A 20066-nucleotide genomic window follows, 5' to 3' on the forward strand; every position below is an offset into this window, starting at 1 on the left:
AGGGAAAGAAACATCTATAGATCAACTAACACCTGAAATGCAGAAAAGGCCCTTTGCCGCTTCTCACATTTTACGTGCTCTCATATGTATATTGAGTTTGTGCGTGGCCTTTATTAATACGCCTACAAGGGTTGAGAACCAAATGAGGTCCCAGGCTTATGCCACACCTATTCAACCTGAACCCCTCAATCTTTGGATATTTGAAGTCCCAAGGAAAAGGCATGCAGAAGGTCCATTCTACAGCTGCGCAGAAACACTAATGGAAATAATGGATGTCTGTCTATCCATGAAGCAAACAGCAGATAATTTATGTTAAGCCTCGTCTCCATGTTAACAGGATAGTCGGCCACTTCTGCACACAAGTTCCACTTGCAAGAATTATTTGGACACATGTACCGCCTCTATGCAAGTGCAAAATAGGATGCCGTGCTTAGGCTTCCAACCCTCTACTCATACTCTGCAGAGAGAAACAAGTTATTCTCAACCTCCTCATGCACAATAAGCGTTCACCAAAAACATGACCATAGGTTTGTTAAGTGAGAGCTAACGTTCTCTTTTCTGCTACTTCAGCTAGGCTTCCCAGCTTCAAGTAGAGCAACATGGCCTTACAACCCTGACTGTTGGAGAAGGTATGGCCTCCTTAAGGGATTAAAGCAGATCTTTGAAAAGAAAGCAGCCATTTATGCTCAGCAGAATATGTTGCAAACAATGTGGGTGTGGTGAGGTAACGGCTAGTATTAGGTTATCCTGTGAGGGTGAACAAAAGGGTGATGAGATTGGGGAACAGTCTTCTATTGTCCTTGTCATGGAGCAACAAGCTACATTACCATTCAAAACTACTGTGCGGGTCATATTTGTACTCGAACAATGAACAGCGTTTACCATGATGCATTACAGGAGGACTGATGCAACATCTGACAAGTAAACGGCACATAGCGAGATGCTAATGAGGACTCATTTTCAGCCGGAAGACATAGCAGTTTTCTGAGCTAGTGTCAGAGAATAAAGTTTCAGTTGGTACCCGATCTCAATGTATAAATAACTAGCTAGCAAGCAAGCAACATCCCCAAATGGAAGGAAAATTCACCAAAATGTGTCTATCCTAAAGTGAATCTAGCCTGTTGCGCTGTAGGAAGACTGATGCAACATATCAGAGCACACCACAACCTGTTAAAGTCTCACAGTTTAAAGTTTGCTTGCAGACCAGATACCTACTCCCACATGTATACGGCTTGTGAGAACAAAGCATATCAGATTACTTTTTGATTGGATGTTAAAATATATTTTTCTAAAGATAAGGTTCCTTTGGTCACAACGAGCAAGTTGCAAATTGAATACTGAAGCCTCCCACTGGATAGCTTTGCACTGCAAATGCTGATGATGAGGCAGGAGGGTGCTGGACACAAAGGGATAAAAGCTTAGCCTCATTGCACAGTGAGCATTGTAACATGATTGTTGGAGACCATAGACGTATCTACTTTTTGCAATATTTACTGAATTATGATTGTCAATCAGTTTGCAACTCACTAACATATTTGGCAATTCAGTTTGATGAATTATGTATTAAGTTACAATGATGATTCTACAATTTGTATGGTTTATTTCAAATTGTATATTTGTCATAAATCAATCACAAACTGAGGGTCTGTCTGTAAAGCTTCTTCTGGAAGGACTGGGGTTGAACTAGCCATGGCAGATGAGTGTTGACCTCTTACAAGCATGGGAGGTGGTGGTACATAGGTGTGTGCATTTAGGTCATATTAAAGGATAAATAGGAATACATTCTTAACTTTGTGAGACCACAGCATAATGTATATAGCCCACTTACACTATCTGCTTGGCCTCATGGAGAGGCACTTTTATTTTTGCTTTTTTTTTTTTTTTTTAACCAAAAAGGGGTTTTATTCAGTTAATAAGTACTTATTGAAGATTACAAGATTAAGAAGGAGCAGCTCTTTCAGAGTACATAGGTTAGGATGATTGGTGATGCACGGGGAGCAAGGCTGAGCCTCGTCTAAACAAATCTGTGACAGCATTCTGTCAAGACTTCCTCGGTTCTGTTTGCAGTACAAGAAAACTCTTGACCTGCTGGGACAGGACGACATTCTTTCAAGGCTGTAAATCTCTAAAATAATTCTACAGTGGTGGGAGAATCCTGGACCCACGTGGTGCGCAGTTTCTTTTTTGCTGGCCAAAATGAGTTGGCCCGAAAACAAAGCCGACAAAATCAAGAGTGAACTGGTGACTGGTCCCAGTGCCAATTAACTTCCAAAATGGGGGCTCAAAATGAAGCTCATGCCAGCTATATTACTGACACTGTGTTGAATCGCCTGAAAGTGTTTTTTATTTTTTATTTTAATTAAACAGATATCAACAGATGGTCCGTTCCTGAATGTGCTTGCAGGCCATCCAATGACATGATGTAAACTACCAGCACAGTATGTACTACTCTACGACTCCAGTGGCACTGGCTGCCAAACCATTTACAGAACCTCAATGGGAGATCAAGAAAAAAAACAATCAATCTAGACCTCCGCAAGCTGGCCAGGTACCTACCCAGAGAACTGAAAAACACCGAAGCCTGACTGCATGAAGACGTACTGATGTTGGAAAGTAGAAAATTGAGTTTGATGAGCAGTTTCCCTGAAATAAGCAGATTCCAAGTCTGCCACTGTGTTGCTATTGGCTCCCTTGAGATGACAAAAATAAATAACTAGAGGAAGAAGGGACATATACTGAAACCAAAAATGCAATGATTGATGGAATTATGGTATAAACTGTGGAAATAACGTAACATAAAATATACATGAGTTCTATGCTCCTCATTAGGAAAGCAACTGGGTCACGGAGCAGTCAGACTTCAATGCATCATTGTAGGAAATTATGCTTTTTTTGCAGGTTTCCCCCCTCCTCCCCAAAAACACTTTTTACCCCTATTTGGACTACGAAGCACTGGTTTTAAACTCAAGATAGTGCACAGGGAGTCTGCTAACCAGCCCCAATGTCAGTGTTCTTTCCCCTAAGAAGGTGAACGTCTAATTTTGTTACAATTGGCACACGCATTAGCACCCCTGTAAGTTCCTAGTAAATGGCACCCCTGATACCTAGGGCATGGGTACTACAAAGGGTCCCTAAGGGCTGCAGCATGTATTATGCCACCCTAAGGGATCCCCTCCAGACAAACAAATTGCATGCAGATTGCCATTGCAGGGTGTGTAACATGGTGCAAACCATGTGTGAAAACACAACATGGCACACTTGTGTTTCATGTCCAAGTCATTGCATATAGTATATGCACGTCACCCCTAAAGCAAGACTTATAGCTCTATGGCAGGATGCATTATATTACATGTGAGGGCATGTCTGCATGACCAGATATACCCTTGTATTGGCTAAGCCAATCACTAACTGGTACAAGTGAATGGGGAAGCCATCTGATTTAGCAGCTCCAGCAGGAAGGCTTGTTAATCAGCATATCTGGACTGGAAGCTTCAAAGCCTCTGCTGCCACCTGATATGTGAACCTGTCTTCACCCAGACCTGCCACCCTCCTGCCCTGACGCCCATTTGGCACCAGGACAGGCAGGAAATGAACTAGGTAAAGGGCATGTTGCACCTCCATGGTAGACACCCCCCTAAGGTGGGCAGCCTGATGTGCTCAACAAAAGGGTTCCACCGTCCTGTTTTTAGTAGAATTAGGAACCCTGGGACAGGGGTGTGCCCACTCCCCACAGGAAGTGGTCCTATAGGGGGCGCTGTGATCCTGTAAGGAGGGGTGGGGTGGGAGAAGAAGCATTATCTTAATAATTGGACCTTTGCTTTAAGCTGAAAAAACATGAGCAGCAATAAACCACTCTGTAATGGGCCATCACTAACATGTTGTAAGGAAATGCCTCCTTGGCATGGTTACCCCCTGACTTTTTGCCTTTGCTGATGCTATGTTTTGAATTGAAAGTGTGCTGAGGCCTGCTAACCAGGCCCCAGCACCAGTGTTCTTTCCCTAAACTGTACTTTTGATTCCACAATTGGCACACCCTGGCATCCAGATAAGTCCCTTGTAACTGGTACCCCTGGTACCAAGGGCCCTGATGCCAGGGAAGGTCTCTAAGGGCTGCAGCATGTCTTATGCCACCCTGGAGACCCCTCACTCAGCACAGACACACTGCTTACCAGCTTGTGTGTGCTAGTGAGAACAAAATGAGTAAGTCGACATGGCACTCCCCTCAGGGTGCCATGCCAGCCTCTCACTGCCTATGCAGTATAGGTAAGACACCCCTCTAGCAGGCCTTACAGCCCTAAGGCAGGGTGCACTATACCATAGGTGAGGGTACCAGTGCATGAGCACTGTGCCCCTACAGTGTCTAAGCAAAACCTTAGACATTGTAAGTGCAGGGTAGCCATAAGAGTATATGGTCTGGGAGTCTGTTCTACACGAACTCCACAGCACCATAATGGCTACACTGAAAACTGGGAAGTTTGGTATCAAACTTCTCAGCACAATAAATGCACACTGATGCCAGTGTACATTTTATTGTAAAATACACCCCAGAGGGCACCTTAGAGGTGCCCCCTGAAACCTAACCAACTATCTGTGTAGGCTGACTAGTTCCAGCAGCCTGCCACACTAGAGACATGTTGCTGGCCCCATGGGGAGAGTGCCTTTGTCACTCTGAGGCCAGTAACAAAGCCTGCACTGGGTGGAGATGCTAACACCTCCCCCAGGCAGGAGCTGTAACACCTGGCGGTGAGCCTCAAAGGCTCACCCCTTTGTCACAGCACCGCAGGACACTCCAGCTTAGTGGAGTTGCCCGCCCCCTCCGGCCACGGCCCCCACTTTTGGCGGCAAGGCTGGAGGAAACAAAGAAAACAACAAGGAGGAGTCACTGACCAGTCAGGACAGCCCCTAAGGTGTCCTGAGCTGAAGTGACTCTAACTTTTAGAAATCCTCCATCTTACACATGGAGGATTCCCCCAATAGGATTAGGGATGTGACCCCCCTCCCCTTGGGAGGAGGCACAAAGGGGGTGTACCCACCCTCAGGGCTAGTAGCCATTGGCTACTAACCCCCCAGACCTAAACACGCCCTTAAATTTAGTATTTAAGGGCTTCCCTGAACCTAGAAAAACAGATTCCTGCAACTTACAAGAAGAAGAGGACTGCTGAGCTGAAAACCCCTGCAGAGGAAACAAAAGAAGACACCAACTGCTTTGGCCCCAGACCTACCGGCCTGTCTCCTGCCTCTCCAAAGAAACCTGCTCCAGCGACGCTTTCCCAGGACCAGCGACCTCTGAATCCTCAGAGGACTGCCCTGCTTCAAGAAAGACAAGAAACTCCCGAGGACAGCGACCCTGCTCCAAAAGAACTGCAACTTTGTTACAAGGAGCAGATTTAAAGACCTCTGCAACTCCCCGCAAGAAGCGTGAGACTTGCAACACTGCACCCGGCGACCCCGACTCGACTGGTGGAGAAACAACGCTTCAGGGAGGACCCACCGGCGACTCTACGACTGTGAGTAACCAAAGTTGTCCCCCCTGAGCCCCCACAGCGACGGAATCCCCAGGCTCCCCCTGACCGCGACTGTCTGAACTCCATTTCCCGACGGCTGGAAAAGACCCTGCACCCGCAGCCCCCAGCACCTAAAGGAACGGAACTTCTGTGCAGGAGTGACCCCCAGGAAGCCCTCTCCCTTGCCCAGGTGGTGGCTACCCCGAGGAGCCCCCCCCATTGCCTCCCTGCGACGCTGAAGAGATCCCTTGATCTCTCATTGAAAACCATTGTAAACCCGACGCGTGTTTGCACACTGCACCCAGCCGCCCCCGCGCTGCTGAGGGTGTACTTTCTGTGTGGACTTGTGTCCCCCCCGGTGCCCTACAAAACCCCCCTGGTCTGCCCTCCGAAGACGCGGGTACTTACCTGCTGGCAGACTGGAACCGGGGCACCCCCTTCTCTCCATTGAAGCCTATGTGTTTTGGGCACCTCTGTGACCTTTGCACCTGACCGGCCCTGAGCTGCTGGTGTGATAACTTTGGGGTTGCTCTGAACCCCCAACGGTGGGCTACCTTGGACCAAAAACTGAAACCTGTAAGTGACTTACTTACCTGTTAAAACTAACAATAACTTACCTCCCACAGGAACTGTGAAAATTGCACTGTGTCCACTTTTAAAACAGCTTATTGTGTTTTATGTAAAAAGTATACATGCTAAAGTAATGATTCATAGTTCCTAGAGTACTTACCTGCAATACCTTTCAAATGAGATATTACATGTAAAATTTGAACCTGTGGTTCTTAAAATAAACTAAGAAAAGATATTTTTCTATAACAAAACCTATTGGCTGGATTTGTCTCTGAGTGTGTGTACCTCATTTATTGTCTATGTGTATGTACAACAAATGCTTAACACTACTCCTTGGATAAGCCTACTGCTCGACCACACTACCACAAAATAGAGCATTAGTATTATCTCTTTTTGCCACTATCTTACCTCTAAGGGGAACCCTTGGACTCTGTGCATGCTATTCCTTACTTTGAAATAGCACATACAGAGCCAACTTCCTACACATGTATTGTCATTTATATCCAAGCTGAGAGTATATGTCAAAAGGGAAGGGACTACAAATACTCATCAAAAGCCTCCCACCCCCCACTTCTAATAATCACACTGTGGAAACTTTTCCATGTTAGTAAAGCCTGCCTGATGATATTTTTAAAACAGTAACAGAACTTAACTGCAATGCTTACATGTAGACATATGTAAATATAGGCAATTTAACATAATTGTGAAAAATTGGAAGGGGGGGCCAATGATTTTTTTTTTTTTTTACTTTTATTATTTTCTCTTTTTTTTTTTTTTTTTACTAGAGTTGGCCAGAGCATTAAAATGTTTCAATTCCACTGCACTAGATTCTCCCAATGCCCTTCCACTTCTTCCCACTGCTGTAATAGACGCTCCTGTAATGCACATGTGTAGCCTGGCATGTGGGACAAGTACTATGTAGGAAGACATTGCACCAAGAGTTTCATCTATTTATCAAACTGTGATGGGACATTGCATCTGAAAAATAGGCAGCAGCTGCAGGAACGCCTTCACCCTCTGTAGGTTTGGGTATGCCTTGATTGTCTCTGCATTGAGGACTGTTTCAAGAAAGGGCTGGCATTGATGGGGTTGGAGTTGTGATTTGTTTTCCATTGGTAGCGAATCCCTGTTTGTGCAGTAGAGACACTGCTATTCCATTGTGTGCCTGGCACTGTTCTTTGCTGTTGCCACTCGTCTGGGTATGGAAACACATGAAAAGCATGTCTGCACGCCCATGCTGCCACAACTGCTGGGCACTTTGTAGATACCCTTGGGGCTGAAGTAATGCCAAAGGGGAGAATCATGAACTGGTAGAGTTTTCTGCTTAGCAGAGTGATAGGCTGGCATTAATGTCCCCAGTGGCTGCATCAAGGGTGCACCAGATGTTTGGTTTGCTGATGGTCTTATCCTCTGCAACTAGTTCTCAAATCTAATGGTGAGCCTAAAGAAGGTGCCTGGTGAACTTCTCCATAATACCTATAGGTCATACCTACAGCGATGGGTCAATCAAGTCTGCAATTCTCTAAAGAGTGGCAGCCTCGTCAATCTTTTTTAACTCTTTATCCGAGCAAGGAACATCCCCGAAGCCTACGCAGAGGCCCTCTTATAGGCAGTATGACCCACCAGTGAGTGGGGGATAATAGCCCTCTGATGTAGGTCAGATCCCGAGGGGCTGGCTTGTATTTCTTTTCGATACGAGCGATTACTACACTGGCCTTAACTGGGTCCATGAAAGTGTCTGTTGTGATCTTAAGCATGCCTCAAGCAGGAGAAGGTAACTGAAGGAGATTTCAGTTTAGGAGAGGTTTTCAGCAGGACATCATCCTCATCCTCTACTGTGTGCAGATAGATCTCGTGATGTTGGCCTGTCCACTGTATGACATAATATGCCGTGGTATTATCTAGTGGGACGGCATAACCGGGAATGGCTGAAGCACAGTCTTCCTACTAGTCAACTTTATAGTCTTCCAGAGGCTCCTGCCCTCTTTCCCTGGTCTATAGAGCTCTTCTTCTGTCCTACTAGTCCTCTAGTGTGCTGGCTGACTGGTAATTATAAGAGATTATACATAGTTTTATTCATAAATAATATGTGCATTTGCACAAAGATGTGCATATCCGAATACATACATCTATTCAAAGTATACAGGCTTACAAACGCATATGGACAGCTGGTGCCTTGTGCATACTACTGCTGAACATTTTTACTTTGAATATGGACGTCATTTACAGAAGAGACAGCTCTCGAGTAATTTTCTGAAGCTAAGACGGCTATCTGATCTGTGGATCACACACAAACTTTGTTGGTTGACGTGACAGCTCAAAATAGTCATACAACTCATCTGAGAATTTTATAGCAGAGAAAGACAACGTTGGAGTTACATAATTTTATAATCTTAGCTTCAGAAAGTAGCAAACCCATGATCTCTCAGTTATTCTGGCAATATGTGCGATTTTAATAAAAATGCCCCCTCCTTAAATTGTTTCTAATAACCACGCACCAGCTCTAAAAAGCTGCCAGTTGCATTCACAAGAAATCTCCGAACAGTACCTAATCAGAGGAAGAGAGCCGACACTTACTTCTGGACCTTTGGGTACTGCATACCATGGATCGCGTTGGTCGCTTCAGTTTGCCTCTCTTTTAGGTGTCGAGGCCACATGTTGTCCACCCAATCAATAAGGTCTACCTGTCGCAAGAAAGATATGACAAATGGTTAGCATGATGTGTGTTGGTTGTCCGGTATTATGTCTTTTTGTGAACACAGCCAACGCGAGCCATCTGCACAAAATGAGCAGCAAGAGGGACACAGTGGAAGGTCTCTTCATCCACATTTATTACCAAATGATTTCCCTGCGATGCAGGATTTCTTCCTTGGGTTCTTTTAAAGCTTCACAAATGTAGTTGGCTCCGTAAAGGAGTTTTAGTGGCCTAAAAGCCACACAGTGACCTAAAATGGTGGAACACCAGCGCCCTTGGATTTGTTTTGTTTAGTGAAAAGTCAAATGATGAGAGCGTTCATGCTAGAATTGTTCCTTGGTGAGTCAGGTGGCACACAAAAGTTTAAATAAATATGACAACAAAGCTGCAAAACAGGTCCTGTGGGTATGGCAAAGTTAATTACCTTTGGTAAAGCTTTAGTTTTTCTGGCATAATGCGTCTTCACACATTACTGATATGAACTTACTTCTCTAAGTGTCACAACATATCTTGGAAGCTGGCAAAGTCTGTGTGCCACAGGGGCGACTGAGTGGTGCCTTTGTGGTCTGCCCGCAAAGTGATGATGTGGCACCACAAAGGCACAGCCAATTACATTTTCTAGACATTAATTTACCACAACACAGAGGCTTGAATGTAAAAGTAAAACAACTATATCAACTTAAACCCTGCATAACCTCGGCCTCAGAAGACAGAAGATGTGAGAGAATAAGGTAACTTTCTTAAGATGGATTCTTCCTGAAGACTCCTTGTTTGATGTAATACTCCACAACAAAGCCAACGAATCCCAAACACCACTGAGAATTAGCAGGTTACCCATAGAAGAAAACACAGCTCAGACAAATTTACTTTATTAAAAGCTTTACACCCACCCAACAATGACTCACAAGTGTTCGAATTAAGGACCAAGTTATAGTGTATTAGTCGACACACCTTGAAAAAGGCAGGAGAACAACTGGTGCCTATTGTCAACTGAGCTTTTCTCTCAGGGTGCTTCTCCTTAGCTAACTGCTATCACAATTTGATAGCTTCCTTTACCATACTTTATCCTTCTGGTAAACAAACTCTTCTCGAGTGAAACTTTTATGTCCTCAAGACTTGCTCTTGTGGAATAAGACAGTGCCTGTGCAGTTCTGCTTTTAGAGAGTAAGAAAGTGAAAAGAAAACTGAACTGAGATCTACTACAGCAAAAATGTTAGTATTGATACCTTTCTGTCTAGAAAGAATAGGAATGAAAGGAAGGGCAAACCTTTCATTTCTCTAATCCTCTTTGCCAAGGTAATGCCCACCAAAGCACAGAATGTTCAGAAGTACAGAACTACAGCAATGCAAAGGCTCAAAAAGGACAAGCCATTTATACGTCATGACAGCATTTAACTGAAAATTAAGAAAGCCTTTGGAAAGCAAAACTAGTTTAACAACCCTTTCAATAACCTCAAAAATCAAACGAAGTTAAAAATAAAAAAAATCATCAGGTTAACAAGCAAAAAAAAGTCAAAGTCATGGTTTAAACCTCCAGTAGAATCAATACGGAGGCCATAAAGTGGAATAGAAACGAACTGTTTTTTAACAATTTACCAGCACAAAACGATCAACCATTCCCGAAAGTAAAGGATTTGGAGGTTTGACACCTTCCCAATAACTTAATATGCAAAGCTTCGCTCCTATACCTAACCAGGAAGAAGAGTAAAACAATCATCGTTAAGGGGTCCACCTAACAAGTGCACCTATTAAGTCCTGTGCTAGTAGGGTTAACTTGAATCCTCAAGGCACACAGAGGGATCTCATTTTCTGCACAACTCTAGGATAGAGGAAACTGAATGAAAACTCTATGGAGTGAAAGTTAGCATCCGGATTAGTGCCTAAAACTTACTGCAGTTACTTACTTTTCTATTAGACATGTCCTACAAGTTGAGGTAAAGGGCCAATATAACCATCCGCTCTCAATCTTTCAATGCTTTTCATTTTAGTAGACAAAACCTTGTAAAGAAGAGGACTGGGCATTCGTACAGGGTAGACAACTGCCCCATAACTGGTTTTAGTGCTCCCCCACTGTACTGTACAGACTGCAGAGGAGATCTGTTACTCTATGATCTGTAATCTTTTTCCTGGCTTCAGGAATGTGTCCAAGAAATCCTTTATAAACTTGACACTCAAAAGTTTGACCGAGGACTGTCAGGCAGTGGAAGATGTGCTCAACAACTGGAAGAACTGCAAATTAGAAAGGGTGCAACTCAATAGGAAACTGAAGAACTTCCTATCATACTTCCTGAGAAGAATGTGAAAGTACACCTACAGCAGACCATACGGTCTGCATTTCCAGGGAACAACTCATCTGGGGTTAAAAAAAAAAATCATCTAAATAAAATCCACAAAATAAAACCCTTTCTTCCTTCTTCTCTCAAACTGATTCTACAATGCTTGCTTTTTTCCTCACATCAACACATTTTTGTCACTTTAAAAAGGTCCTCCTAAACATGTCCTTATTTCACTTCAGTCGATTTAAAACATTTGTATCCGCGTGGTGTCTCAACTGATACACTCACATTTCTCTTTACAAGGGTCAGCTTTGGTGGGTTTCGATCTCAAGGCAGTTCGAACACTAACATCTTTGTATTGTCTACAATCACTTGCACCTCCAAATCCATCAACTCTTTATACACTCCTTGCCACTCTATTTGGCATTTCTGATTTTTGTGTTCATCTTGTGCCTCTTCATGCTTTCGTTCTTTTACACTCTGTGTTTCACACCTATTTTCAGGAAATTTTACAATGGACAGCCGATACCTATACAAGAGTGGGGGTCTCTTGCTTTAGTTTGACACATTTATCCTTACTTTGCGTTCTACTGCAAATTTTTTGGATATGAAGCGCTTTTGTTACAGGCATTATAATAAATCAATAAATAATAAGTAGAAGTATCCTGCTCTTTTGAAACCCTCCATTTTTATTGAACTTCATAAGTGACTCATTCTATGTCTCCCTAAAAGATAATCTTCGTATTATGGCAAATCCAATTATTTTACATGAGAAGGGAAGTACCCATCAAGTACATCCAAGCGTGTCATTTATGCACAACTGCAGCCCCCTAGGGTGTGACACAGCTCTCCAGTCACATCACCTGGAGACTTCTCATCTCAAGTGATTTGTTTCATTCATACATTTAAGGGCAAGTTTGCCTGAAGTGATGTTCTTCTTTTCCAGTGAGTCTCTCTCGAACTAATGATTAGGAGGCAAGTTTGGGAAAGCATTTGTCCTCAAAATGGAAGATCCATGGGCTACCAGGCTTTCAGATAGAAGGTGGGCCAGAGGCAGAGAAAATCTGGATCACTCGGATAAGGTGGTGCATCTTAGCTCCTCTTGCTCTCTGTAGGGGTTAAAGAAAGCTTCTCCCAAACAGGCACTGGCCAGCCAAAGATTCATTAAACAGGCATCACGCTTATCCTGAGGGTCCTGGAACGAAACTTGTATTTATTTCATTTACATTGCCCTACAAATTCCAGAAACAAATGTAGCTTCCTGGGGACCAAGCTTAGTCCTGGGTACAAGAGAGCAGGTCCAATCCTTTCAGGGCTCTCCTCAGCTGGCAGACAGAACGTTCAGTCCTCTTCTGATCTTCCTCAGGTCTAGAAGTGTTCTAAAGTGGGTGATTGGAGGTGTCACATTTGCACCTGTCATGAGCCAGTGAGTGTGAGTGACACTTGGGCACCCCCTAACCAATGGGGTAAATGCTTCTGGTGCCAACCCTACAATCTTTGGGCATTTTCAAGATGGTTAATGTCTTTGACCACACTAAGTTATGCTCCGAGGCCCAGGAGAGTGTGAGGAGAGTGCACTATGGTAGTCCTAGTGTCCTCCCACATCTAACAATTTGGGGCAGTCATTGAATCTCCTATAAATTCAGAGATATAAGTCTGGTAGAACAAAGTCAGATTTTTCCAGCAACCAAACAGTGAATACACAACAATTGTTTTGGCATCCTATTCTCACTGTGTGAAGTGTGCACTAAGTGTTCTATGTGATACCTCAGCAGAAGTGCTTTGCAGGATTTGACATTAGTGTCAAAAAGGATGATTACAACACCACCCTGCACATTCGGTCAGATTCTGAGGGATCATCTCTGCCCATTCAGGTCAGCCTATTGCTTTGCTCAAGGGACACACTTCACACTCTTTCACACCTACTCAAGTTCTAGGTACTGGCTGGAAGAACTGGTAGAGCAAATGCAAGTGCCTCCGGGGATTTAGGCAGGGAAAGGGTATCTTTCTAAAAGTAAATTTTCCTTAATATATATAAAACACCCAACCACCATTGAATTGCATTTGTATTAACTATTAAAAATAATTAGTACAAAGGCCTGAAGCACTGCTTGCCACTGTCTTAAGTGATTATAATCCAGTTGTCTTAGGTGCTCCTATTGTTTTTATTTTAACACGTGGTCCTCCCCTGCCAACACATATTTAGTCGTTTAGGACTTCATTAGGGCTAGAAACCATATAAAGCGTACATCAAATTACTTCAACAAAAATATTATTCACTTACACCACGTGGTTATACCATGCACAAGGAAGTGGAAGACCTCAAAAGGGACTGGCGGAATAAATCATAAATTGAAAAGAGTATTGTCATTCCACCCAATGGCTTACATACAGGCTAAATCTCGATTCATGACACAATAACCAGTGAATACCTTTAAAACTAGGTAATGACTGAAATAGAACCTGAAACATCTGGGCCACTTGTCTCAATAGGGTATGGCGATGTTTTAAACTGCTGTATTATTTCAAACAGATTAGAACGTGAAACCACCCCTTTAGACATGCAACCAAGTGAACCTATGCCATAACAAAGCAGCATCTCACCTCTAAACATTAAACTGCACTAATCCTACATTCGTAGGATTAAGATACGAAAACATTCCAAGTCACTCAATCCTACAGGTGAATCCTTACCACACAGTACAATAAGAAAGGAAAATGTCACTTACCCAGTACCCAGTGTACATCTGTTCGTGGCATTAGTCGCTGCAGATTCACATGCTGTGCATAGTCCGCCGTCTGGTGTTGGGTCGGAGTGTTACAAGTTGTTTTTCTTCGAAGAAGTCTTTTCGAGTCACGAGACCGAGGGACTCCTCCTCCTTTGTTTCCATTGCGCATGGGCGTCGACTCCATCTTAGATTGTTTTCCCCGCAGAGGGTGAGGTAGGAGTTGTGTATGTTAGTAATAGTGCCCATGCAATGAAATTAATAAGTATGTACAAAATAAAGCTTAAGGTAATATATTTACAAATGTACAAATGTTGGAGATTACTTCCAAACGGCTACAGGCTCCCGGGGAGGCGGGTGGGCGCATGTGAATCTGCAGCGACTAATGCCACGAACAGATGTACACTGGGTAAGTGACATTTTCCGTTCGGTGGCATGTGTAGCTGCAGATACACATGCTGTGCATAGACTAGTAAGCAGTTATCTCCCCAAAAGCGGTAGTTCAGCCTGTAGGAGTGGAAGTAGTTTGAAATAAAGTTCTCAGTACAGCTTGACCTACTGTGGCTTGTTGTGCAGATAGCACGTCTACACAGTAGTGCTTAGTAAATGTGTGAGGCGTAGACCATGTTGCTGCCTTACATATTTCGTTCATTGGAATATTTCCTAGGAAGGCCATGGTAGCGCCTTTCTTTCTGGTTGAGTGTGCCTTTGGTGTAATAGGCAGCTCTCTCTTTGCTTTAAGGTAGCAGGTTTGGATGCACTTAACTATCCATCTGGCTATACCTTGTTTTGATATTGGGTTTCCTGTATGAGGTTTTTGAAATGCAATAAATAGTTGTTTTGTTTTCCTAATTGGTTTTGTTCTGTCAATGTAGTACATTAGTGCTCTTTTGATGTCTAATGTATGTAGTGCCCTTTCAGCTATTGAGTCTGGCTGTGGAAAGAACACTGGTAGTTCTACTGTTTGATGTAAGTGGAACGGTGAGATAACTTTTGGTAAGAATTTTGGATTGGTTCTTAGAACTACCTTATTTTTGTGTATCTGAATAAATGGTTCCTGTATAGTAAACGCCTGAATCTTCTTAGAGATGTAATGGCAATGAGAAATGCAACTTTCCACGTTAGGTATTGTATTTCGCAAGAATGCATGGGTTCGAAAGGTGGACCCATGAGTCTTGTTAAGACAATGTTGAGGTTCCATGAAGGAACAGGTGGTGTTCTTGGTGGTATAATTCTCTTTAGGCCTTCCATAAATGCTTTAATGACAGGTATTCTAAACAGTGAAGTTGAATGAGTAATCTGCAGGTATGCAGATATTGCTGCGAGATGTATCTTTATGGAAGAGAAGGCCAGATTTGATTTCTGCAAATGTAGTAAATATCCTACTACATCCGTTGGAGATGCATGTAATGGTTGAACTTGATTATTATGGCAGTAGCAAACGAATCTTTTCCATTTACTTGCATAGCAGTGTCTAGTGGATGGCCTTCTAGCTTGTTTTATGACCTCCATACATTCTTGAGTGAGGTTTAAGTGTCCAAATTCTAGGATTTCAGGAGCCAAATTGCTAGATTCAGCGATGCTGGGTTTGGATGCCTGATCTGTTGTCTGTGCTGTGTTAACAGATCTGGTCTGTTGGGTAGTTTGACATGAGGCACTACTGACAGGTCTAGTAGTGTTGTATACCAAGGTTGTCTTGCCCATGTAGGTGCTATTAGTATGAGTTTGAGTTTGTTTTGACTCAATTTGTTTACTAGATATGGAAGAAGAGGGAGAGGGGGAAAAGCGAACACAAATATCCCTGACCAATTCATCCATAGAGCATTGCCTTGAGACTGCTGGTGTGGGTACCTGGATGCGAAGTTTTGGCATTTTGCGTTCTCTTTTGTTGCAATTAGGTCTATTTGAGGTGTTCCCCAAATTTGGAAGTAAGAGTTTAGAATTTGGGGGTGAATTTCCCATTCGTGTACTTGTTGGTGATCCCGAGAGAGATTGTCTGCTAGCTGATTCTGGATCCCTGGAATAAACTGTGCTATTAGGCGAATGTGGTTGTGAATTGCCCACTGCCATATCCTTTGTGCTAGGAGACACAGCTGTGTTGAGTGTGTTCCCCCCTGTTTGTTTAGATAATACATTGTTGTCCTGTTGTCTGTTTTGACAAGAATGTATTTGTGGATTATGATGGGTTGAAATGCTTTCAACGCTAGGAATACTGCTAACAATTCGAGGTGATTTATATGAAACCTTCTTTGATGTACGTCCCATTGTCCTTGGATGCTGTGTTGATTGAGGTGTGCTCCCCACCCTGTCATGGAAGCATCTGTAGTTATCACGTATTGTGGCACTGGGTCTTGGAAAGGCCGCCCTTTGTTTAAATTTATACTGTTCCACCATAGAAGCGAGATGTATGTTTGGCGGTCTATTAACACCAGATCTAGAAGGTGACCCTGTGCATGTGACCATTGTGATGCTAGGCACTGTTGTAAGGGCCTCATGTGCAATCTTGCGTTTGGGACAATGGCTATGCATGAGGACATCATGCCTAGGAGTTTTAACACCATCTTTGCATGTATTTTTTGTGTTGGATACATGGCTTGTATGACTTTGTAAAAATGTTGAACCCTTTGTTGACTTGGAGTGGCTATCCCTTTTGTTGTGTTGATTGTTGCTCCCAAGTATTGCTGTGTTTGGCACGGCAGAATGTGTGACTTTGTATAGTTGATGGAGAACCCTAGTTTGTGGAGGGTTTGTATGACATAATCTGTGTGGTGTGAACACCTTGTTAGGGAGTTGGTCTTGATTAGCCAATCGTCTAGGTAGGGGAACACGTGTATTTGCTGCCTTCTGATATGTGCAGCTACTACTGCTAGACATTTTGTAAAGACTCTCGGTGCGGTTGTTATACCGAACGGCAACACTTTGAATTGGTAATGTATTCCCTTGAATACGAACCTTCGGTATTTCCTGTGCGAGGGATGTATCGGTATGTGGAAATACGCGTCCTTTAGATCTAAGGTTGTCATGTAGTCTTGCTGTCTCAACAGTGGTAATACGTCCTGTAGCGTGACCATGTGAAAGTGTTCCGATTTGATGTAGGTGTTTAGTGTTCTGAGATCTAAGATTGGTCTCCGTGTTTTGTCTTTTTTTGGTATTAGAAAGTACAGTGAGTAAACTCCTGTGTTTCTTTGTGGACCTGGTACGAATTCTATTGCGTCTTTTTGTAGTAATGCTTGAATTTCCAGATCTAGTAGGTCTAAATGCTGTTTTGACATATTCTGTGTTTTTGGTGGGACGTTTGGAGGGAGTTGGAGAAATTCTATGCAATAACCATGCCGGATAATTGCTAAGACCCAAGTGTCTGTTGTTATCTCCTCCCAAAATTTGTAGAACTGGCTTAGTCTTCCCCCCACTGGTGTTGTGTGAAGGGGTTGAGTGACTTGTGAGTCACTGTTTGGTTGGCGGGGTTTTGGGACCCTGAAATTTTCCCCGGTTTCTAGGGAACTGTCCTCCTCTGTATTGGCCCCGAAAGCCTCCCCTTTGGTACTGTCCCTGGTAGGTAGACGGTGTTGTTTGTGAGGTACTAGCTTGTGTGGTTTGACCTCGAAACCCCCCTCTGAAGGTTGTTTTTTGCGAAACGTGCCAAAAGTGCCTCTGCCCTGCGGGGAATAGAGTGCGCCCATGGCCTTAGCTGTGTCAGTATCTTTTTTCAATTTTGCAATTGCCGTGTCCACTTCGGGTCCAAACAATTGTTGTTCATTGAACGGCATATTGAGTACTGCCTGTTGTATCTCAGGTTTGAAGCCGGATGTGCGCAACCATGCGTGCCTCCTTATGGTTACCGCGATATTTATTGTTCTTGCAGCTGTATCCGCAGAGGAATGTATTTGGTTATTGGAGATATTTTGTCCCTCCTCAACCACTTGTTTTGCCCGTTTTTGTAATTCTTTGGGTAGATGCTCGATGAGATGCTGCATCTCGTCCCAATGGGCTCTGTCATATCGCGCTAGGAGCGCCTGCGAGTTGGCGATGCGCCACTGGTTTGCAGCTTGTACTGCAACCCTTTTCCCAGCTGCGTCGAACTTGCGGCTCTCCTTGTCTGGAGGTGGTGCGTCGCCTGATGTGTGCGAGTTGGCTCTTTTACGAGCTGCTCCTACGACAACTTAATCTGGTGGCAGTTGTGATGTGATAAAAGCAGGGTCCGTGGGCGGTGCTTTATATTTCTTCTCCACCCTTGGAGTTATTGCTCTGCTTTTGACAGGTTCTTTAAAGATCTGTTTAGCGTGCCTTAGCATTCCCGGGAGCATAGGAAGGCTTTGATAATTGCTGTGGGTGGAGGAGAGGGTGTTGAAAAGGAAGTCATCCTCGACAGGCTCTGAGTGTAACGACACGTTATGGAACTCTGCTGCCCTAGCTACCACCTGTGCATACGCAGTACTGTCTTCAGGTGGTGAGGGCTTAGTAGGGTACGACTCAGGGCTATTGTCTGATACTGGGGCGTCATAGAGATCCCACGCATCCTGGTCATCTTGGCTCATAGTGGAATGAGCTGGTGAATGTGACGGTGTCTGTGCCGGTGATGTATGAGTTACCGGTGGTGGAGAGGGTGGTGGAGTTACCTTCTTTACCACTTTTGCTTGTGGTGTCTTTTCTTGTGGTTGGAAATCGAGTTTCCTTTTCCTCCTGATTGGGGGAAGAGTGCTGATCTTCCCTGTACCACTTTGTATGAAGATCCGCTTTTGGGTGTGGTCTACATCTGTGGTTTGTAAATCTTCCTCAAACCTGTGTTTGGGCAATTGGGAGGACAGTGATTGTTCCTCTGAGTACGAACTGGCTGTCGGTTCGGTTGCTGGTCGTTTAGGCACCGAAACCGTGTCTTTTGTTGTTTTTGGCTCCGACGAGATTTTTCTCTTTTTCGGTGTCAAACTTTCTCGGCGTCGAACATCTTCGGTGCCGCTGTCTCTGTGCCGAGCAGCCTCGGTGGCGCTGTCTCGGTGTCGACCCTTTTCTGCAGCACTTTCTCGGTCCCGAGATGGCTGCGTGCCTGTGTCTCGACCCGAGTCGGACGACCTCGGCACCAGTTCGCCTTTTTTCGGTGCCGATGGACGGTCACCTACTTTATGGGTTGAGCCATGGCCTGTTGGCAGTGGCATCCCCTGGGCTTTGTCTGTTTTCCCGTGTGGTGCTTGCTTCGACGTCTTACTCACGGTTTCTTCGACATCGAATTCTTCAGAGTCCGATTCATGGATGGAGAAGGCTTCCTCTTCTTCTCCCTGTTCCTCGAACCCTCGTTGTCCTGTCGGCGTGGACGCCATCTGCAACCGTCTGGCTCTTCGGTCACGGAGCGTTTTTCTGGACCGAAACGCTCGACAGGCCTCACACGTTTCTTCCTTGTGCTCGGGTGACGGGCACAAGTTACAGACCAAATGTTGGTCTGTATAGGGATATTTACTGTGGCATTTAGGACAGAATCGGAACGGGGTCCGTTCCATCAGTGTCGATGTTGCACGCGGTCGGGCCGACCAGGCCCCGACGGGGGATCGAAATTACCCCGAAGGGCTACCGGAGCTCTTCGGGATTCGGTGTCTATTCTAATCTAACCCGATACCGAACGAAACAATACCGACGTAGTTTTCCGAAGTTATGACTATCTTTCTGTCCCGAAACACGGAGCGAAAAGGAACACGTCCGAACCCGATGGCGGAAAAAAAACAATCTAAGATGGAGTCGACGCCCATGCGCAATGGAAACAAAGGAGGAGGAGTCCCTCGGTCTCGTGACTCGAAAAGACTTCTTCGAAGAAAAACAACTTGTAACACTCCGACCCAACACCAGACGGCGGACTATGCACAGCATGTGTACCTGCAGCTACACATGCCACTGAACACTTAATTAAATACCCCACACCAATTGTGGTAACAACCCTTCATGGCATACCTAGTTTAACTCAGTAAGTAGCGCTCCCAAGTATCTTTTCAATGAGGTGGGATTCCAACCTGCTAGGGACCTAGATATAGGTACCATAGCTCACAATCAGCAATCCATTAAAACTAAAATGTTTTATTATATGTTCTAATATTATCCAACAAGAGCTACTTACCACGGACCGAGTCTTCAGTGCTAATGAGTGCAGCACCAGGTGCTCGTGGCGCCCTATGTAACCGCCATCTTGACTGGCGTTTTTAGTAACAAAGCAAGACAACAGAAATACTAGGCGCTGTTGTCTACTCTGCTCAAGACTACCAGCGCCATCTCAGAGTGTTATCTCAAAACTGTTCTCTATGGAATGTAATAATGA

The 20066-nt window shown here is 44.2% G+C and overlaps 1 protein-coding gene across 3 annotated transcripts in view; it reads right to left on the bottom strand.

Moving 5' to 3' along the window:
* The window catches only part of KDM2A (lysine demethylase 2A), a 448889-nt gene that overhangs the window by 305610 nt on the left and 123213 nt on the right, over positions 1-20066 (bottom strand). For all 3 annotated transcript variants that reach the window (XM_069232944.1, XM_069232943.1, XM_069232945.1), the window contains one exon: positions 8652-8758. In XM_069232944.1, coding sequence (XP_069089045.1) covers positions 8652-8758 — 107 coding nt within the window. The remainder of the gene's footprint in view (positions 1-8651; positions 8759-20066) is intronic.

Source organism: Pleurodeles waltl, chromosome 4_2, assembly GCF_031143425.1.
Source record: "Pleurodeles waltl isolate 20211129_DDA chromosome 4_2, aPleWal1.hap1.20221129, whole genome shotgun sequence".
Lineage (NCBI taxonomy): Eukaryota > Metazoa > Chordata > Amphibia > Caudata > Salamandridae > Pleurodeles > Pleurodeles waltl.